This window comes from Epargyreus clarus, unplaced genomic scaffold (assembly GCF_041222505.1).
Source record: "Epargyreus clarus isolate Ecla_fem2 unplaced genomic scaffold, WU_Ecla_fem_2.2 ptg000005l, whole genome shotgun sequence".
Taxonomy (NCBI): domain Eukaryota; kingdom Metazoa; phylum Arthropoda; class Insecta; order Lepidoptera; family Hesperiidae; genus Epargyreus; species Epargyreus clarus.
This window is the reverse complement of record NW_027332213.1, coordinates 12,501,584-12,525,577: the sequence shown is the minus strand read 5'-3', so window position 1 is coordinate 12,525,577 and position 23,994 is coordinate 12,501,584. Positions and strand designations below refer to the sequence as shown.

General features: G+C 34.9%; 1 protein-coding gene across 1 annotated transcript in view; it reads right to left on the bottom strand.

The window, feature by feature from the left end:
* LOC140742325 (progestin and adipoQ receptor family member 4) overlaps positions 1-23,994 on the bottom strand; it is a 132,934-nt gene that overhangs the window by 10,164 nt on the left and 98,776 nt on the right. The window contains exons 3-4 of the mRNA XM_073073227.1: positions 13,536-13,639; positions 7,057-7,194 (exon numbers count right to left, since the gene is read on the bottom strand). Of these exons, the coding sequence (XP_072929328.1) occupies positions 7,057-7,194; positions 13,536-13,639 (242 nt within the window). The remainder of the gene's footprint in view (positions 1-7,056; positions 7,195-13,535; positions 13,640-23,994) is intronic.

The following is a 23,994-nucleotide window of genomic DNA, read 5'->3' as shown; positions in this document are numbered from 1 at the left end:
GTGAATTGTGGACGGGCAATGTTTGGTTTTACGTAACCTTGTGAAACAGAATTGCGAGTTAGGAAAACGAAAAGGTAATTAGCTACAGAATCTCTTCATGTTGGAAATATTAGGTATTTTAAATTTTCAATTGATTTTCTTGTGGCAGGCATATAAGTGATTTATTTAAACGTAGTGAAATTCGATGGTAAGGCTTTATTTATTTTAATATCCATTGATTTATTTTAATGCCTAAACAGTGGATATATAAGAACTAGATGAATAGAATTTGCGACGAGGTTTATTCATATAACACTTAACCAAAATTAACAGAGATTTATTACAGTTTATATAAGTAGGAATGGGTTTTCAATGTGGCCATAAATCCTAGCTGGTCGGCCAGACTTGCCTAATTAATGGCACTCTGAGTCTGGGACTTAGACATAGTGCATTGGGACCGGCTAATTGTAACTTTAACTTAAACCCTACAAGTTTCAGGGTCATTAAGAACTTAACTTCTGAAAACCTTTAAGGTTGTATTACTTTAAAACTGATTATATTGGAAATATTTTCTAGTCTGATTACTTTTTGGGATCTGTATATTTTATGAAACAATTATATATAAGCCGTAGGGTTTAAAATACCTCGTTTAAAATAACCACTTGACATCGATTTTTTCCTCCAAATAGTAAATAAGGAAGGTAAAACATATGATGTTTCTAAACATGTTTTAACAAAAAGACAAATCATATGTTACTCATTTGTAAAATGGCCCTTTTATAATAATAATTACTTGGGGACTGGGGACTTGGGGGTGCACTGCCGTGCCCCAGATTATAAAACTTTTGTTAAATCTTCCAAGCTTAACCCCAATCTAATCCTAGTATGATTTAAGAAGTAAAGCGCAAAATTCCCCTAGTAATATTTGTGACTCTATGACTCTAAGTTATCGTTTAAAAAGTTAAGAACATCTACACTTTGTTCTAACTCACATGTGGGAGAATGCTTCATTTCATATATATAAATATTCCGTTTTTAAAATCACATGATATTAATTTCGAACTACCGCTCCGTATTAACAATTGGCTACCTGTATCATGGTATAAAAAAGGGGCGCGCAACTGTCAACAGATCAGAAGTTGTCCAATAGTGGGCACGGCACGGTGGTGCTCTGAACTGTTTGGTGTTTTGCTTGGGTGTTATTGTTACTATGGTGGCATTAACGCTTATTCATTTAATTATTTTAACTATATTTTTATAAATATTGGTTAAATTAGTTGAATCGAAATACCATTGTAGATCTACCTACCGGCGCGCCCACATCAGAAGTGGGATAGGATACGCCCTTTTATTACGTAATAGTTTTAAAGTAACGGTAACAGAAGATAATCAACCGCGTGTGTAGGAAGTGTTCAACTGAAGAATTTATCGTGGCTGTACTCCTGACGACAGTTTGGGACGCGCAATGGAGGCGATATTGACGAGGCCTTCGACATTGGAGGAGCTGTGTGTGAAACACACGATGAACCGGTTGCGTGAGTAACGTGTACGGTTTGTCTAAATGTTGTAATAATTGTATGTGCATTATTTTAGCTACCGCAAGCGTGTGAAGTAGCTTGGGTACGAAAATTGAGAAGGTGGAAGGTGGTTTGCATCATCCATGTTAACCGTCTACGTAATTAAGACTCATTGGCGCCGAGACTCATTGGCGAACGATTGGCGCTCCGGTATGATCAAACCAATGGTTTTTATATTTTCGATTGTTAAACTTGCTATTTTTTTGCTTTTTGAAAGTTATTAAAGATTATAAGAATCACTAATATGAAAATGTTTGGTTATGCTCGAAAAAAATAACAATCATACGTGTAGGTACCGACATTTTTTTAGAAATGTTTTGGGTTTTTAAAATTTCGAGTAATTTCAACTATGCTTTTCACAGTTTCGTTGCTTATAGCAACTCATTAAGAGGCGATGCTTACTTATGCTAAATAAGTAGATGAATAGCGATCATATTCTTTTAAATTATTACGCTGCAAAAAATATTTTAAGATTGTGAATACAAGTTCTGATATCTTTTGTATGTATTCGTTGTAATGCATTTAACATTCGTAATAAACTCCCAGTCTTAAAATAAAACTAGTCACAATGAAGATTATTATTGAAGTAAGAGGTTTGATAAATCAGGTAGCATACTTTCTGCCATCGCAATTCCATGGCCCGTGAATTTCGTAAGTTTTATTTCTAGTTTCACCTGGAACACCGTGATAGTGAGATATGTATTGTGCTCATTGAAAGGTGTACTCTCAACCAGCGCTTGTCATTTTTAGTAGGATGCTATCTAATAATATTTACCTAGCGCTTGTTCCCAGAATCTGTAACTAAAATGAAAGCTGCTTATTGGGGGTTTTGTAACAACACTTGACTTGTGATGGCCGTAGACGTGGACCAAAATTGAATGAAAATGTAACATTTAGATTCTGGTGGTGAGTCAGTAAGTTGTTTATCGGTAAGCGACTTTGTGCTCTTACAAATTTGTGTATTTAAAGTTATTGATAAAGGTTACAATTTGCGAAGGATACATTAAGGTAAAGCTGAAGAAAAGGAGTTTGGTAACGTTCGCATCACCCCAAATGGTGTATTTGGCAATTCTTTTCAGATAATAATCAATTACGTACGTAAGCTATGTGACTTAGCGAATTTATGATGTCATGTGACTTGACATTAGCCATGTGATTTGGCAATTCTTTTCAGATAATAATCAATTACGTACGTAAGCTATGTGACTTAGCGAATTTATGATGTCATGTGACTTGACATTAGCCATGTGATTTGGCAATTCTTTTCAGGAAATAATCAATTATGTACGTACGCTATGTGACTTAGCGAATTTATGATGTCATGTGACTTGACATCAGCCATGTGATTTGGCAATTCTTTTCAGGAAATAATCAATTATGTACGTACGCTATGTGACTTAGCGAATTTATGATGTCATGTGACTTGACATCAGCCATGTGATTTGGCAATTCTTTTCAGATAATAATCAATTATGTACGTAAGCTATGTGACTTAGCGAATTTATGATGTCATGTGACTTGACATCAGCCATGTGATTTGGCAGTTCTTTTCATGTGACACGACCATTTATTTACACTATTAGACACCGGTTATGGGGTTAACCAATTAAAGTTACGTGTTTTGTGTACCATGAGATTTGGCTTCTGTGGTTAAAATTGAGACTATATTATCCGCGAATCTAAAGTAGTTTATCCACTTCTTTAATATTATTGAATTTGATTTTTTTAAACTTTTGTTCGCGAGCCGTAACGGCTGCTCGTCAGAATGGCCGTGTGGGAGAATGCTTCATTTCATATATATAAATATTCCGTTTTTAAAATCACATGATATTAATTTCGAACTACCGCTCCGTATTAACAATTGGCTACCTGTATCATGGTATAAAAAAGGGGCGCGCAACTGTCAACAGATCAGAAGTTGTCCAATAGTGGGCACGGCACGGTGGTGCTCTGAACTGTTTGGTGTTTTGCTTGGGTGTTATTGTTATTATGGTGGCATTAACGCTTATTCATTTAATTATTTTAACTATATTTTTATAAATATTGGTTAAATTAGTTGAATCGAAATACCATTGTAGATCTACCTACCGGCGCGCCCACACACATTACAAGGGTTACCAGAGATAAGTAGTAACAAGTTAGTCTAATTTAATAACACGTTAACCGTTTAACTGTCGTGTGCAATACAGCTGAAACTACTAAGTATGATAAATGGCTGTAATATCGCAAGCTCGCCACAGCAAACTGCTGTGTTCCTACAGGGTTGTTTATTCTGAAAACTTACACTAAAACTTTTGAAATACGGTAAATCAAATGCTACATATGTAAAGAAAACACATGTGTATTCTTTATTATTTATAGTTTAGTTTTAATTTGGTGTAGACTAAACACCTTTGTAGTAAATAGTGTTAAAAAAAAAGAAATTCTATTTTTGGCACAACTTACTAAAATAATTTACTAAAATAGAATAAAAGTTGTGAAGGAAGTAAGTGAAGGATATAATGGATATAAGGGATATGGATATAACTTTAAATGTCGTAAGTTTGCTTGCAGTACAACACAAAAAGTTTATATCATTTCAAAACCCTTCATAATTGAAGACAATCTCTTATATGTTTAAGAAAAGCGATTAATGATTTATTAGTTAATTATTAGTCAATCCATATAGAAGATTAAGGTGAAGTATGCTGCAGGATTTTTTTATCTTTCTTCAGTCTTCGGTATGGGGAGATACCCGTATCTATAAAGCAATGATATGAAAAGGATTGTATCCGAAAATGGTGGCAACTAAATATGGTTGCAATCCGTTTCATGCCAATGCAATCAAATATAATTATTTTAATGTACCTACAGCATAATTATATTATATCACGTGTTGAAATATATATTTCCATGAGTCAAGAGTAAATTGGCATACATATTGACACATATTTATCCTCTCTGATCCAATTTGTGGTGGCCGGCAAAATCTTTTCCAAGATGTCCTAATTGTTTCGGAACCTTTTGCCTATAAATGTAATTAGGATTTTCTGTTGTAAATCAGCAACCCTATAAAATGAAGTTTGCGCAGTTTGAAACTAAATCTAGTTCAGTAAACTAGTGTGTACCGTACGTGTAGGGGTCGTGCATGCGACGTGAATAAATAAGTAAAGTTGCGACGTTTTTGGGCTCTAGGTACGTCACAAATGCTTACAAGCTAGCGGCTTGTAGCTTGTAGTAGGGGCGGTCCGCCCCGGGCCTCCGATTCTGGGGAGGGCTCCAAGCAGTTGCAAAAAAAGGTCGTCCGAACCAAACAATCTATGAAATGTGTATCACTCAGCGAAAAAAAGGTCACCGAATCAAAAGCGAATCATTCTATGACACATTTGTCATTTCGTAAAATGAAATAAACTTTTTACATTTTTGGGGGCCTCCATTTGATTTTCCCTCCCGGGCCGCCGACGACCTTAGCACACTAGAAATATAGAATCCTTATACTGTGACCTTAGTCCACCTCTGCTTACAAGCATATCTGTTTCTAACGAAATGCTCTGAGCAAACTCACGAAGCGTTTTTCTACGAAGCGTGGTTTTTCTAGCCAACAGACAAATGCGCGAACTGTTTTGAAAATGACAACTATCACAAACTTTTATTTATCTTGCCTCATTATTTGGAATGTATAATATAATGTATGTATATGTATTTATAAGATTTAACCCTTACAGTTAAATCTTATAAATTGCTTATAATTCAGGTTTCCCTTCAATGACCGTGCATGATTAGATTATGACGTCATTTTATATCCAATATTGCAGATATCCAAAAATGGCGGACCGATTATATTCCATGCAAGTCCATGATATGGGTATCGATTCATTTAAACAAAAAAATATATTAATGTGGAAGAAAAATCTATTTAGCTTATTAATATAAGTAACATATATTAGTTTTTAATATAATATTATTAAACTAATAGCGTTAAGACAAATTAAAAGATGTTTTAACTAAAAACAAAACAACATTTTATGGTAAAAAGAAAATCTAACTATCTACACGGACACAATATATTTCCAATTACCTCATTTATCACATACCGACTAACTAAAATCATAGACAAAAATACTCCAACAAAGTGGTCTTGGTAAAATCTATTAACTAGTTAATTGTCTAATGCGTAGAATAGCTTGAATTGTTATTCGTTTCAAGTGCCATTCAGAATTATGATGCAATGATTGTTTAAAATTTTAATGAACGAAAAAAGAACGTCCGGTTCAATACGACCTCAGCAAGTGCGAATGAGATTTTTTTGATGTAAAATTTTGAATGTCCTGTGTGAATAATCCGTTTTTTGTGAGGCAGTATGTATAGAAACCTTTTTATTTTCACTTGCATTTGATTTTGAAAATTTAGATTTGGCTTAGGACGAGTTTGTTACAAGTCTGCAGCTAGGCAAGCGATGGCGCTACATTATACATTACACGAAAATTTGTAAACATTCTGCAAAAATATAACATAATTAAGTACATGTGAGACGCAGCACATCCGCTCGCCGCAAACGACCTCCAACAACAATTAGACATGCATACATACTAACATACGAGTACATACGCTAGAAGAACGCTACCCTCCGCAATCGGTTAAAAAAAATGAATTAGTCACAGGAATATAATAAAAACTTTTGCATTTCATAGACGTAAATGTACATGTATCTATTATGTAGGTATCATAAATTCATAACCTCGTTAAGCAAATGTAAATAACGCCGTATGGGCACAGGGCATAAATACACATAGCGAAGCAAACGTTTATGGCACGTTGTCGTGAAACAGTATGTAGGTACCCACTTTAAACTATTAAATAATAAACCTTGCGTAAGGTAACGTGTTCCATTTTCATAAATGTCGGCCGTTGAATCAGTGATGTTTAAAAATTAATTATTCAATCGTTTTTTAACTTTTAACGTCTTAAAATTGTCAAGCTAGTCTTATTTAACATTAAGGTGCTAAAATATTTCTATCATATATTTGTGATTAATAAAATCTATGTTTTAGTGCGGTAAACATCCCACATTACCTGGCGTAAAATTCACATTCCCCCTCGTAAAAAACGGGTAGCAACCCTAGCAATGCATTAGTGGCTGAACTCAGGTAGGAATCCAAACAGATTTATTGATTAGAGATTTCCATAGACAGTATGACAGTATCAAAGAGAATATAACCACTACGTTTAGACAGTATAACAGTATGCAGTGGTGCCGCCGGAGTCGACCCACAAAGGGTTCTACCACCTTCAGAATGGTATGAAATGCAAGTGTCACTTTAAAAATAATCACTTTCTTAAATGGTGAAGGAAAACATCTTGAGACTTGAAGGAAGAGACTTGTAAAAAAAAATCAAAGGTATGTGAAGTCCACCAATACGCACTTGGCCAGCGCGGTGGACTATGGCCTAATCCTTCTCATTATGAGAGGAGACCCGTGCCCAACAGACACCAGTTGATGATGATGATGCAAGTCTCTCACCTGTAAGAAGACGTGTAGGATGGCGTGCGGGTCGCCGCCGCCGAGTCTCGCCGCGCGCGCGCCCGCCAGCATCAGCCGCATGCAGAACGGCGCGGCGAAGCACAGCCGTCGCTCCCACGGCGACCACGCTCGCATTGCCTATAATACACGTTTGATGTGTTGTTGACGTAAATGTTTTATATTAGGGTAAGATTGCTTTATATTAGGAATGTTTTATATTAAGGCTTATAGCTTTTTGCTCTAGGAGTTTACGGGGAAAAGGCTAAGGCTAGGCACCTCTGGTATTTTAGAGTTTGCTGTCAAATATTCAGACACCTCTAATTATTTAATTGCGTGCGTAGTGAAATTTCTATAAAAAAAAAAAACAAAAAACAAATGCTTTAACTCATATCGTTATTAAAAATGTGTAATTGTTTATTTCTACAAAGCCGTACAAATATTTTTATTTTCTTCTACAGATATATATTTTTTATCTTATGTTTTTTGTTTTAGCTCAAATATACATATGTAGGGAAAAGATGATTAGGACATTAAGGGGAACAGTAATTCAGTAATAATAAAATTAGTTATCATAGTCAGTCGGTCAAGTATATGGCATCGCATAATTTAATAAAATTAGTTATCATAGTCAGTAAGTCTACTATATAGCAAAATAACCATAGCGAGGGCTAGGACAGTCTATTGAAACAGACAGCGATCCGTGCACCGAGACGCATCCAAACCAAATGCGTACTGATCAAGTGTTTCAACCCTTTTTATAGGAAGAGCAGGTAAAGTAATCAGGTAGATGGGTCATAAGGCGATAAGGAATGTCGTCCGGTGCAGGTGCCGCCAGCATCTGGTATTACGTCATCCGCTTTTAACGCCTAGACCTGCCCCCGACACGGCCATTCTGACAATTGCACGTCCTCGTGCGTAGGTACAATCTTTATATGTCTGCAAGAGCAAATACGGTACATGAAAAAAAAGAAACCCATTTCAATAGCTCATCATAATCCACTGTATAACACTAGTAAATTAAACCATACTAGGTAGTCTCTTCTAGCATAGATGAGATACTTACAACTTAATAATACTGGTCTATATCGTCATTTGCAAAAGCTAAGGAGACCCCTACAGCCACACAATGCTGGTCTAGATCGTCCTTCACAACAGCAAAGGAGACCCCTACAGCTACACAATGCTGGTCTAGATCGTCCTTCACAACAGCAAAGGAGACCCCTACAGCTACACAATGCTGGTCTAGATCGTCCTTCACAACAGCAAAGGAGACCCCTACAGCTACACAATGCTGGTCTAGATCGTCCTTCACAACAGCAAAGGAGACCCCTACAGCTCAACCAATGCTGGTCTAGATCGTCATTCACAACAGCAAATGAGACCCCTACAGCTCATCCAATGCTGGTCTAGATCGTCCCTCGCAAAAGCAAATGAGATTCTTACCCTTTCATCATATTACGACAAATCAACTGATAACGTTTCTTCAGAGTCATTAGACAGCGTTCGAGAACCAAGAAATAGGGTTTCATCTAACTATTTGAATTGTTACTATTCAATGTCTGAGAACTAGCTTACAAAGTCAATTTTAAGCTTCTCCGAGATAATGTATCTGAATTTCTAGCTAAACTAGGTATATTAACGTTGGAGACATCATTACTAGGCAAGTTAATTTTCGGAATATCATCCAATACGGATAAATCCTCTTTATCAGGATGAAATTATATTAAGGAACATGTGACGCTGCCGGAGAATTTGGATGCTTTTTAACAAAAATTGGTACTATGTTTGTTGGAAAAAAGAAAGGGGAGGGTTATTATTATTGATAACTAATCTTATCATTACCAAGTCAAGGACTTCAACACACAATGATCACCATCAAGTAACTATGACTTTAAACGGACCCTTGTACTTGAAAATTAGTCAGATTTCTTTCTTCATTTTAAATCAAAACTAGTTTATTTTAGCTTTACTTTTATCAAACCTTCAAATTCAAATCTTATTTATTCAAAATTGATTCATATACTTAGAATACTTATTGAAAGTCAACAAACTACCACCGCTTCGGAAGGGGTTTCGCTATGGAGAAGAAGCGGCGCAAGAAACTCCATACGTGTGCAAATTTGCATCTTTTTTTAAAAAAGAAATAATTTGTTGGAAAAAAAATAGAAATGAAGGTACGGTGGTCCAAATTGTGGCGTTGTAGGGCACACAAGGACCACATGCTCTTCGACCACTCACTTGCAGTAGGTATCTGTAAACATATTTAATTAAAATGTTAGAACACGGTCAATAATTGTTAAATATTCACTATGAACCCGATTTGGAGAAACGCAAAAGTTCACTGGACACCAACATTAGTCAGTTATACAGCTTCGGAGCAGAATAAGGAAAAAGCTAAAAAAAGATCACTTTTTTTTTCGAAATGTGTGAAGAAGACTGAGCTGAAAGGAAAGTATAGTTTTAGTCATCGTTGCTAGTTTCCTATAACGTCCACCTTCGCTAGAGGGTCGAGCAGACTTATACTCAAACGTAATCACCGACAAACCATTTTTGATGTCTCCAGCTAGTGCCATCTCTTAGCGTACTACAACCAACTCCCTATTGGCCATCTGCGATATGGCCATCGTGACAAATCAAACGACCTCGTGTGCTGTTCCTGCAAGGCAGAAAAACCAAGCGAATATTAAAATTTCCGCTCGGCCAATCCTGATTAACTCGTATTAAGGTTATTCGCGACGTTAAAACTAAAAGTCTAATGATGAATAGGTTATTTCAAATCACATAGTCTCTCAACGCACAATACAACCGTACTCAAATTCGACCTCTTTTACATTACTACTACTTTTCTTATTACACAAAATTTTACACAAAATCGATCGGTCGCCTTATCTTTATAGGATTCCATATTTTCTACAACACCATTTAAACAATAGAATTAGTCCTTTAATATTAAATTCAAACGCGTAAAATAAATTCCAACGATTTTTTTTTATAAACTCAAGAGCTTAGCTGACTAATACCTTCTACATAATTCCTTAGACCAAATTCATTCATTCGAGACACTTAAGCACTACGTGTGATCGATGGATACGCATAGCCCAGTAACCTCCCGTTACTTTTCATTGACGCAAAGCCACTCGCATGAATACAGATAGTTTCCACTGAAACTAGACCTCCGCCATAGCTGCCTGCCCACCGCATACTACGGCTACACGACAACCTCTGGTAAGATTCGATCAACATGTTTACTCAAGTTCTCAAGTCATTATTGTAATTACTTTAAATGAATTTAGTCAGCTTAGCTCCAATCGCCCCTTATTTGTATATAGAAAAAAAATGAGAGATCTCTGGAAGCTCATCAAGGACATTAAAACCCAAATTTTTAATGTTCTAACCTAAACCACCATCACCTTGCTCAATACAACACACCGTTAGATTCAAACGCGAGCGCCACTGAACGCTACGGTATCGTATCTTCGCCGAACCCATATAACAAACACATCTATTGAGACTTTACACACCAGTGTCTCCATTGAGCAACGTGTAGACCATTAAAATTGCATTAATGCGACAATTTTTTCACAAGAAATAATGAATGTACCCGCAAATTCGTTTAGAGACTAAGTAAATTCTTTCTGGTGGTCAAATTCTTAAAAACCGTCAAGTACTTCAATTACATTTAAATAATAAAGTCTCACCGCCTTGGTTTTACCAGAGTCAAAAAGTATCCTGCCTTATTTGGCCACCTTCCGGTACGTTCGCGGTCAACACAAGTCCAGTGTCGTACAATACCACCAAGAAGCAGCTATAGTAGTTTCTTATCCTGTGAACACTCAAAAATTAGGTGAACATTATGAAATTACAAGATAGAAATAAATTGAAACAATAGACCACCAAACTGATTATAAGTATCAAAATGGCAACGTGTCGCCCGTATGAAATAAACTGTCATACTACACTAGGGTCCACCCTAAATTGCACTGCTCCATGCGTTCAGTCCCGCCATAATCAACGCATCCAAAGGCTTTACCGTGGCGTGGCTTCCTAAGGCTCCCCAAGAAGATAAGCAAACGCATGTGCGCGCCATTGCCCCGAACTAATAAACGTCACCATTGGTCGCCACAATGACCATGTGGGCACGTAGGTCCATCCCACTTCTGATGTAGGGAAAAGATGATTAGGACATTAAGGGGAACAGTAATTCAGTAATAATAAAATTAGTTATCATAGTCAGTCGGTCAAGTATATGGCATCGCATAATTTAATAAAATTAGTTATCATAGTCAGTAAGTCTACTATATAGCAAAATAACCATAGCGAGGGCTAGGACAGTCTATTGAAACAGACAGCGATCCGTGCACCGAGACGCATCCAAACCAAATGCGTACTGATCAAGTGTTTCAACCCTTTTTATAGGAAGAGCAGGTAAAGTAATCAGGTAGATGGGTCATAAGGCGATAAGGAATGTCGTCCGGTGCAGGTGCCGCCAGCATCTGGTATTACGTCATCCGCTTTTAACGCCTAGACCTGCCCCCGACACATACTTAAAGGGTAAGTACTTTTAAACAATAAGTTGATATTAGTGTGATTATTAATAAATAAAGAATATATAAACAAAGCCAAACAATCAATCCTAATCATTTACGGTACGTAGGCCTTGGAAAATAATAACACCGGTCAGATTTCTGTCTGGGGAGCAATAACGCTCAGCTCGTAATATGCTTAGGGCCTGCGTATGTGTTACGAATATAATTGATTGTAACGTATCTATTATTATTACCAGCATTCTTTGCTACGTCTTGGATTCGTGCAAAATAACACTATTCTTTGTAGTTTCGACGATTCGTTTCAACCAACACGATTATGACGTTTAAAATATTTAAATTAGGAATACTTGCTTAAGTGATCTCAACTTAAAATTTAGATTGTTTTTTTTTTTAAGTTTCTACCACTTGTCCTAAAATACAATATGTGTCCAGTTTCACAGAAAGAAATTTTATACGTAGTTAATCATCGGAAATAATTCTAATATAACATTGTATTATTTTCGTTTTAGGCATAATTTAACTCTTCTTATAATAATTATAGCAACATTATACAGCTATTTGATTCACTGCAATAATACCAAGATTAATTGCACAACATATATTGTTCGTTTTTCCTCATTTCACATATTGATGAGTAATCAACATACCTATTTATTATGTATGTTATATAATATGAAACTCGATTCTGTATAGATTGTTATTTAAAATGACGACTTGAATCAAGTTATATCAAGATTATTTTCAAACATTCTTTCAGTACGTTAGTAATGAAAGTATTCGACTACTAAGAATTGGTAATGCGAAAGTGCTACGAACTTGCTACGTAATATCCCGGGCACAAATAAAAATTCATTGCTCCGGGACGGAATATGAAGTTGTTCTTGAAAACCATGTCAATTGCAAGGCAGGCTTTGACAGAATGATCAAGTTTCTCTTCGGAATTTTAATGGTTTTGCGGGAATTTACGTAGCTACTGAGTATTTTCTTGGTATTAGGCGTTCAAATAGTGCTGTTCGGTGCGTTGTATGTGTGTGTATGTTTTAAGTTTTAGTTCTTTGGGTGCAGTTGCGGAAAAACAATGAGTGAATGATCAAATTTTGATGTTCTACCGACTTCTAAAGTCGACAAAATAAAGCAGTTTAGTCTACCAAGATTTTTTTTTAAATATTATTTTCTTTTAGGATTTTTTCATAATCTTGACACGATACAATACGTACCAATCGTTTTGTATTATTTTTGCTTCTTTTAATTAAATAAGTTACAGATAAAAAATCTTACGTGCGAAAACATCTTTCTAAAAGGATACAATGTTTTTATGAAGAATGCAATTAATTTTCGTGACGATCTTTTGTATGAAGATTCTTTTATTTTTGCAAAGCTACATTAAAAACAGCATTTAAGGCTCTTTTTTTGTAATTTACACAAGTATGTCGCAAACAATGGCAATATGAAGTTTTTGTGGAAAATCGCATCCAATTAATACGGCACAGTGCGTCGCTTTGAAATAATTCTGTGAATATGAGCAGAATTTTAATGACATCGTTGCTTGGAATTGCGGCTAGTGTGCTTTTGTAATCTTATTTTTTCAAAAAATCCCAAATGAATTAACGAGTCTCAGCGGATAAAAGGCAATGAAACCTTTTTCATTGTTTATGTTGTAATTATGTGTGTGAATTGTAAATGACGTAATAGCTTTTTTATTTTCAAGAATTTGTTTCTTATTTTTGAGAAATTTACATAAGAATCAGTAGTTTTTAGGTTTAGTCTGCCTATCTTATTCTTTTGCTTGTGTTCTCATTATCGTCTAATTTTTTAAAATGTTAGAGCCAAAGGAAGCTTTAAAAGCGTATGCTTTACGGGGTACTTTTACCCAACAATACCAGTATGTAGTTTCTTACGTTAAAAGAAGTCGGTTTTCTAGAACCCACTTACTTTGTATAATCCTATCAGGCTGCCCAAACAGTAAATGGCCAGGGCGGCGTAGCGCAGCAGGGCGGGCGCGCAGTACACCGTCGCTGTCACCATAGGTATCGCCCCTGAAACAAACAGTTTTTATTAATTATTTAAATTGATTAATTATTTAGAGAAATTGGTAGGTATTTTGATAATTGTCCCTGTAGTTCCGGGTATAGAATAGGGCTACGGTATCCCCTGCCTGTCGTAAGAGGCGACTAAAAGGGGGCTTCCGGGGTTGCCGGCGGCAAGAGTGGGAGCTCGAACCGTCCGGAGAGCAGCCCTGGGAAGAACGGCGGCATGTGTGGCCGCATGCCGTCGTAAACATCAGGTGTGAAGGAGGAGCGTAAAGTGCTCTCCCCAGGGCAGAGCCCGACCGGGCCATCGCGCTCGGAGGACTCCGGTTGTCTTCCATTGGAGATTCCGGAGATCTCCACCAAGCGCTGAGGACGGCCACCGGGGGGGTTTTAGTGCGGTAAAAATCCCACATAACCCGGCGTCGCTCCCACGTCGTCGGGTACCTTTTGAAGGTTTCCCACTCGAAAACAAAAAAAAAAAGGTATTTTGATAGATGTTGTGTCTGATTATGGCAGATTTTGCTCTGAAAGGTGTAGGAGTAGATAGATAGATAGATTTCAGTTACCTACTACTTCAGTATCTTCTAACTCTTCCCTTCTAAATCTTTTAACTTCATATACGACTACTTCAAGTACAACATTTTTGTCAACTGCATTCTTTTACATTAGGTAAATTGTTAAAATTACAAGGGTAAGTGAGGTATAGCATAGCCCCGTGATCCTCAATACTATTCCAGATATAGGTCTGCTCTATCCCATTAGGGCTTTAGAGGTCAATTGTTGCTACGTGATAAATGTACTTTATCGACTCTTAAGTAAGCGGTTTGGTTGACTAAGATGGATTGCGTAAGTCAGCTTTAGCTTATGCTTCCATCTCAATATTAGTCACGACTTTACGAGAAATTTGTAGAAACACTATGTGCTAAATGGGGGCAACTAAATGGGAAACCCCATTAGGATCACGGCCAAAACTTCACGGCCAATTCTAAAATGCTTGGTAGAAGTCATAGATTAGTAAAGATACTTCGCCGCCTTGAAATTGAATGAAGCCAAAAACGGCTTATTAGTAAATTCTTTTTTTTGAATTCTTGACAAATAAAAACCATTTTTACAGAAAATTTACGAATAAATAAGTAATACTGCGTTATTTGCATAATAAATAAATAATCATTTCAAATATTTTAGGGACATTTTAGCATGGAGACGTGGCAAAATTTCTTTACGTAACTATTTCAATTCTCAAAACTGGGTACATTTTCTTGTTAGGAATGAGTAATCTTTACTAATCTATGGTAGAAGTACGCTTTACTTGAACTTTTAATGTTAACATATGTATTAGGTGTCTGGTATTACCCCTTTTCATGCGGAGAGGTTTATTAGTAATAGCTCAAACAACTCGTATGGTGATGAATAGTCAGCAAACAAAATAATAAAAGTTACCAATTTTTTTTAAACATTACTACTTCTAAGTCTAATTTTAAGTTTGAATAGGATTTTTTTAATCGGTGATAACGGACCAAAAATATATATTTAAGTAAACATAACAGTCTAAACTAAAATCAGACATTGAATTCGAGTAGCTGGTAAAATGTTGATATTATATTTTTTATAATGTACGAATAAGCAATGACCGATTTGTCTTTTAACTATTAAAAACAAATCAAAATCATATTACACCACAGACTACAGACGCGACCTAGACAATTACCACGTATCAAGATGTACAATAGCCCAAATTCGAGTCATTAGTGTAGTCATGCAGTGTAACAAGAGATGTCAATCGAACGATAAATTAATACGTATGTAATGACGCGAAGGAACCGATCTCAGAGCTGGCCGGCGATCCATTGGTATTATCTTGGTAATCAATCAAGATGTAAGTGTAAGTAAGATAAAACTGAGAAATAAATAACATATGGCACTATATGTATTAAGTAGTAGGATGAAAATCAGTGATTTTCATTTTTATTAGCGGCTCTAAGTACGTAGACGGATTTGTAAAAATCAAACGGCTCTTTCGTATAGTAGCTATAAAAGTATTAATTACAGTTTTAAAAGTTTGAAGTATTCGGCTTCATAAATTAAATGCAGTAAAATACGGTTAAGGTAAAATTAGTTTTGTTGTACAACTAAGGTCATCTTATAGTGAAGTAAAGAATTAGGATTTGTTAACAGTAGCAGTTTCTAACACACGTTAGAAATAATTGACCTTAACCAATTTTGCCCTTCAAAAGTTAAAATTTTACAATTATTGCGTATAAAAAATGTCAAAACTCAAAATTTGGTAAGCAAAAGTTTTTTAGGATTTACTATAATTCCTGATGGGAGTTGATTATCAGTCACTCGATTTTATTTCCTAGCCATATGTAGAGCAACCTTTTTGTAAAAAAAAACTAGAGATTTATTAATTTTACACATAACATATAGTCAGTAAATAAACAATTTACGTGACCCATATTTGTTTTATTCATTGATACAACGGTCCGTAGTCACGGAATCGCATCATTAGTGTAGCGAAATGCCCGGAAATGACCGGCACTGCCATTGATTGATTCTCCAACGACACACATCACTGTTGTACACGTGTCGAATTAGCTTCATTGCTGAAAGGTGTAGGTTTTTGTTGTTTACCTATATAATATAGGAGTAGCAAACGTTCATACATTCCACCTGATTGTAAGTGATGTCGCCCATAGACGTCTGTAATCAACCCCACGTACAATTAGATTCCTACTTAAAGTTGGCCACAGACGAGCCGCTATCCCTAAGGACTAAGCAGGAACGCCTCGGAAAAGTGTCTCCTTTAACACACCCACAAGAAGGTGGTAGAACTCTTTATGGTTCGACTCCGGCAGCACCACCGCCACACCTATTTCTGCCTAATAACAGTAGTGTTAGGCGCTGCTGTGTTCCGTTTTGAAGGGTGTGGTAAGGGAGACATACTTTTTCGGGGCGTTCCAGCTTAGTCCTCAGGGGTAGCGGCGCACCTGTGGCAGACCTTAGGTAGGAATATCTAATCCTATCTGGGGTTGATTATAGATGTCCATGGGCGGCAGTAGCCACTTACCATCAGGTGGACTGCAAGCTCGTCTGCTACTCCTATATTATAAAAAAAAACTCTTCAAACCAGAACACAGCAGCGCTTAACACTGCAGTTATAGACAGAAATAGGTGTGGCTGTGGTGAATCGGTAGTGAATTTTGTAGATTGATAACAGCATCACTTGGCTAGTTATGATTTAATCCGCACTACATAGCCGCGGCGCCACCTACCTCGTACCCCCTCGAAAATCGGTAATCCTGATGATCCTAATAAGGAAAGTGGGACAAAATTATTAAAATCGTATATTGTCATCGGTTCTTAATAATTATTCAAAATTTTGAATGAAACTGACCGTTCAAAGTGGGTAAAATTGAGTTCAAAGATTGCGTTACATACATACTAGATAGGTACAAGTCAAGCTAATAAAAGCGTAATAATGAGACGTTCAACCCACTTAACAAATATACTTTATTCAAAATTCATTCTTTTTACTTATCATATCATGACACATTCAAATTTGTTATGAACATTAAAAACTGTATGTGTATTCAATATTATTTTCATTTTTAACTATTTTTACGCGCTTATCACAGTCACTCGTTATTTTTTTCTGCGAAGAGTCAGACTCATTAGGGTCACGATAACATTGAAAACAAACGTAAAATATATCATTCCAATACTTATGATAAATAGTTTAGTTGGTTTAAAACAGTTGCGATTGCGATCGTCAAGTCAAAAGGGCCATCATATTGACTATCCAACTCATATGAGTCATAGGTATTATTTATCTATTGTATTCATTATCAATTCTATTTATCTTTACTACTTATGACCCCTATATTCGTGGAAAACCTGTCCATTTTTTTAATACGTACTAGTTTGTTAGTAAATATTGTTATACAACCTACAAGTGTATACCGAGCTGCCAATTAGTACACTGAAAGGGGATAACTTATAGTTCTGTACAGGCACGTACCGTTTCAATCAACCAATGATATATACGTTTAGATAGAACCGGGCTAAAGAAAACAACGTAATAATACCGGGGCCTACCACTATCTCTTAAAAACCATCATAGTTCAGGAAAGTTTTATTTCCTTCTTAAAACAGTAAAATACTCCGTCATACACAGTTGAACAAACTTAAACCCTTATTATATTTTCGCTGATCCATTGTATAAAACCAACTGAAATTATCATATTTTGCTTAAAAAGTTTAATTTCCTGCAAAAAGTAAAAATATGATTAAAATAATATTGTTTTAAGAGATGGTAGGTGGTGGAGCCCCCCAGGAGCTGTGCGCTGAACTACTTTTCCCGCCATTTATGCTTTTGGCCTTATTTCTATAATTTTTTTACGCCCATAGACAAGTTAGTGTTATGATGCATTTATATCTATAGAAATCATATATGTCACAAAATAATTATAGTTTAAAAACTTCGATCACTAATAAGAACTAGATACACAATCAGCGACAAAAAAATGGCGCGACGAAAAGAGCACCCAAATAGACATTTGGGTGCGCTTTTAGGTTAGTAGTGTTTGAACGTTCGGAGAATAAACATGCCTCAGTGCTCGTTCAAAACCGCAAAAATCACACGTCTAGTACGCTAACAAATGATGGAATATCGTATTTTCGGTAAGTATTATTATTATAAGTAGGTAATTGCTATCACTCAATTATAAATACTGCTATTTCGTTCGTAAATAATTTATTTTTAAGTTTTAAAAATTATCAACAAAAATCAACAGAATGTATAAACCATTTAAATTGTAAAGTCTGTTACTAAACGTACAATTCTTACTATTGCAAGCCCACTTGATTTGTTCGGGTTACATGGTGACTCTGTTCTAACTTCAATGGAGACGCTATTGTTTTATATTTTTTTCTTTAATTTAATTTTTTTTTTCTTTTTTTTGTTATATAAAAATATTTGTTTTGTATAATAATTAAACATAGGCAATGAGTAAATAGTAAATGAGTGAAATTAAATTATTAAGTAAATTATTATTTAATATATTTTATGATGTCTTTTCATCCAACTGCCGCGACAATAGTCATAGAATTATTATAATAAAGTATATTGTCTAAAGATACACTAAAATAAGATTGCTTAACATAGCCAAAAAAGATACGGAAAAAAAATAAAAATCCATCGAAAAGACTGTTTTCCAATAAACTCACTTTATTCAAGGGAATTAATGGCATCCTGTTGATTCCATATTTTTATTTTTACTCGACTGCCAAGGAAGGGTTATGTTTTTTGCACGTATCTTGTATGTATCTTTATAAGCGGACTTTAGCTGCACTGCATTTTATTCCCTCGGATCTAACATACGGCTGGGTGAATTTCGACAGTTAAGGTGTCATTATATTCGTCTCAAATATCCAAATGTCCTTAGATAGGTGTTGGAAAAAACTCTAAATTTAAGAAGAAATATACAACGGATTTCTGTCACTACAAAGTAAGCAAGTAATTTAATTAAAATAATCAAAAACCCGACTGCACTATAAAGGCTGAAGTAGAATTTTCAAAAAAAGTGAAATAGGCGTTTCATCATTTTTTAGCAAGAAAGCCAAAAAAAAGTTTTATAATAGGTATCTGCTTCAAAAACATAAGATGTTCAAACAATATTATCCTATTTTATCTTCGTAGGGCTCATTTACGCTATATAAAGAACCTATGTGTAAAATTCCAGCACACTAAAGATCCGCGGTTTCCCTTTACGTTGGTGTCTGGCGCAGCAACTTACGCATTTAGTCAGACAGTCACCTCGATGTGTTATACACATGTATATATCATATAATATGTGTGTAATCACCTTTTAATTTCCTTTATTTTGATACCCCACTCCATAGTTTTGGTTAACTTTTTTTAAAACGTGTTACTATTTCGGAAAAACATCCACCATTTACGATTTATAGAATATCTAACTTCAGTAATTCAAAGTTCTAGTAATTATTTTATATCGTTAGGGGTAGAATTTCATTATTTTTATCCAACAAGCCAGATACAAAATTTCATAGTGTTTGCGTCAAAATTGACGGTTGTTCAAATTAACTTTTAACCCTTATTTTGCCCTCTATGGGGTTGATTTTTCGGAAAGGGATAAATAGGTGTGTCTTTGTTCCTCTATCCAGAAAGCCAAATACTAAATTTTACAGTAGTTGCTTCAAAATTAAAGGATTTGAAAAAAACTCTCATCCCCTGTTTTACCCTCTTAGGGGTAGAATTTCCAAAAGGCCTTTCTTAGTACTTATTTACGCTATATAGCGAACCCATGTGCAAAATTTCAGAACTCTAAATTAAGCGGTTTTGGCTGTACGTTGATTTCTAAAAAATGAAAAAATCATTTAGTCAGTCAGTCAGTCACCTTGCTATTTTATATATATATACAAATTATATGTTTTTATAATCTCCGTTTAATTTCCTTTCATTTGATATCATACTCGATAGGTTCGGTTAACTTTTTTTGAAATATTACTATTTCGCGCCAAAAATCCGCCATCTTGATTTTTTTTTTCTAACACCTATCTAAGGACACTCGGGTCATTGAGACGAATATAATGACACCTTAATTGTCGACATTCATCTAGCCGTTTGTTAGATCCGATCAAATAAATAAAGACATACAAGATACGCGCGAAAAACATAACCCTTCCTTGGCAGTCAGGTAAAAATAATTGAAATAAATGTTGGTTTACTACATATTTATTTAGTCGTGGGCAATATATTTCGTTGGATAACGGCGTAAACAGCTTGTTGATTTTTTAATTAAATTACTTGTATTTGGTTATATTTTAATTTTAAACTTATTATATTTTTATTATAATAAATTGTGACTGCATATTACTTACTTTCATTGATAAATTATTATTATGTTCATTAAAATTAATTACTTCGACCTAATAAAAATATTAAAAGTAATGACAGTTCGTCTCCACTAATTCCTTGTCCAAGTGACAAACCACGGTCGTCAATTTTTTTTTTCTTTGTTTTTAGCGTCAATTTGACGCCACTTTTTAAGTTCATTTTTGTATGGGATTGTGTATCTAGTTCTTATTAGTGATCGAAGTTTAAAAACTATAAAACCACGCTAAAATCGCACAAGGACATTCGTTAATCCTGATTCCTGACGATCCTGATGAGGAGAATGGGATAATATTATTAAAATCGTGTATTGTCATCGGTTTTTAAAAAAATTAAATTAATCAGACCATTCAAAGTGGGTAATAATCGAGTTGAAAGATTCCGTTACATACATACATACATACCGATACAACCCAAGCTAATAAAAGCGTTGTAAAAAAAACAACATTGTAATAGTTCTATGCAATCTATACAATGTCTATGGATGTATTTATATAACACTTTCAATCACCGTATAATTTAAATATAAATGGGGTGTATAGTATATGTATAAGATGTGTAATGCACATATGATTTTAAATGAAGTATTTTTTTGTGTCTCTTTAGTTCAATTAATACATGTGACATATCGATGAGATAATTAAATCGGAAATTCCACTACTTAAACTTTGATATAAATAAGCATGAACTTTTCTTATCTCTTTTCCCAATTATTCTTTATTGTAAATTTTACTGTTTAAGTATTATACTGACAAGATAAATAATAACTAAGATTGCACTTTCATAATAAGTTAATCAAAATTGGCGCGTTTTTTATTCCTAGTTTTAATTTTTTTAAGCGGTGTTCGGTGACCTGTGGTAATTACGCCTACTCAGCCTAACTACTCAGCCTAATTAGTCTTGTCTATGCTTCTTGTCAACAAAATGTAAAGTAGATCATTATTTCAGCCATAAAATTAAGTTATCCGCTTCTGCCTGCCACCGAGATTAATATAATTATGATGTCATTAGGGCTGGCTGTATCAAAGCCGGAAGTGCAGGTTCATGGCAGGTTCAGAGCTTTGATTGATTCTCGATTGGCAAGATCTAAACTTCTAATTACCGCCCCAGAGCTGAGGGAACAGGGTTGTCAGACAAACTTTTTTATTATGTAAGATACTGCTTTATTAATAGATACTTATTATTTTTTATTCGTGGGGTAGTAATTGTAATTGATTATGAATGATAAAACAGATAATTTAAAAAATCTTGTCTGCATATAAAATACCAGCAATTAGGTTACATATTCCGTGTCGAAAATATAAAATAAAATACACTATTTTTATTTTTTGGAGATTTTAATATTCGAAGTATCACTCGCTATACCAGGAAAAGTCTAACAATATATTAGACTTTAAATCTAAAACAATAAAACAAAACCGAAAAACATAACTCGTCCGTCGTAATCGAATAAGGTAAAATATTAATACTTTTCACTTTAGTGACATTTACAAGAAAAATGAGTCAAATCTTACTAGGCTTTCCTATCGTTTCTTTGCGTAAGTACTTAATGTCAGGAACTTTTACCTGCCTTCTGATTAATGACAAACAATCTCAAAAGAAAAACCGAATGTCTGGATCAGGCGAACTTCGCTCGTTAGCTGGCTAAGAGCAATTATTAGCGGTTGGACATGGCCTTGCAACAAGTTTGGCCGGAATACAATGTTCGTGATAAGTACATAGTACCTATACGAGTAAACCTAAATATAGATGTAATTAAATAATTAAATTGTTATTATTACGCATGAGTTGTGGAGAGTTGTCCATCTGTGGGGCATAGGATTGTTTCAAATTGGCCAAGCGCAACTCGAACACGCACATGGAGGTTCCAAAATTAGTTACTATTTGTTATTGTTTATTTGAAGTAAATGCATTGTGAAAATTGAAGATAAAGCGAAAAATAACTGTTTCTTGTACGGCGACTCCTATTTGGTTTCAACTTTTTTTATTTTTAGTATTTGTTGTAATGGCGGCCGTTATACATAGTCTATAAAAAAATCAAGTTTCTATCAGTTATGGTTCAGGAGGTAGAGCCCCGTGACAGACAGACAGATGGACAGACGGCGGAGGCTTAGCAATATGGTTTCGATTTTATCCTTTGGATAAGGAACCCTAAAATGTCTTCATGGTAAGATTTAAACGTTTTACTATCCTGTTCTGTGCCAAATTTAAAGGAATAAACACAAAATTTATATATTGTAATACAAGTGTATTTTTAAAAGTAGCAAAAATATTTAAATTTGTCCCAAAAATAAACTCAAAATAGCAGATTTACCGCGACTGTCCGGTTTTATTTATCTAAGTCATATTTCATTTTGGGCGGCGGCGGGTGAAAGGTCAATTCAAAGGCCGGTACTTGTACGGGTAAAGAAAACATGTTTAAAGTGAATTAAAAATTAAATACAAGCACTTTCCGCTTAAGTCGGGTCAACAGCGGCTTACGAGTTTTCCACGATTTCAATACGAAGTAAGTTCTTTCAAGAGCCCTCCACTTTAACGATGACGTTGATGTTTTAAGGTCATTCGAAATGGGACACGGAAAGCAGTTTTAATATTAGGGATGGCGACTCTTTCAGAAAAAGACAGATTCTTGAATCGATTCGAATCGAAGTGCAATAAATTGATTCACAATAAAATCGAGGCCCAAAGAATCGATTCTCGAAAAATCGATCTTCGATCTTTTCAGATTAAAAGGGCGAAGATAATGAAAAAAGGTCAGCAAAAAATGTCGAAACCAACTTCGAAAAGATCGATTTTTGATAGTTGAAAAATCGATTCATTCGAATCGATTAAAACAATCGATTTTTGGCCCATAAGATCGATTCTTTGATTAATCGATCTTAGATCGCCAACCCTATAATAACAATAACTTGAGGTCGGCTTTCATACCCAATACTTTTAAAGTTATGGTTGTAATAAAGACGTCATCTACGAAAAAGCGTAAAGTAGACGCATTCGGATGATAATTTACAAATAAACATTTTTTGGATTCTTATACTAAGTAATTTACTTGATTAAAGTCATTAAATTCTTTATCGCTTCTTTATAGACAAGACAATATATTTATTATTAATTTAAAGTGGGACTTTTTCGCATAATACCGTACAAACATACTATTAAGCAATTAATCTCATAACATTGTATAAAACGAGTATGTCCATACTTTTAAAAGATTTTAAATTGCGCACATACGGAGTTTCTTTCGCCACTTCCTCTCCATAATAAACCACTTTCCAAAGCGTAGTAGTAGTATTTGGTTAATGTTCGAAAAAAGAAATCAATATGAATCAATTTTGAATAAACCAAATTTGAATTTGATTTTGGATAAAATAATAATCTAATATATAAAATTCTCGTGTCACAGTTTTCGTTGCCATACTCCTCCGAAACGGCTTGACCGATTTTGATG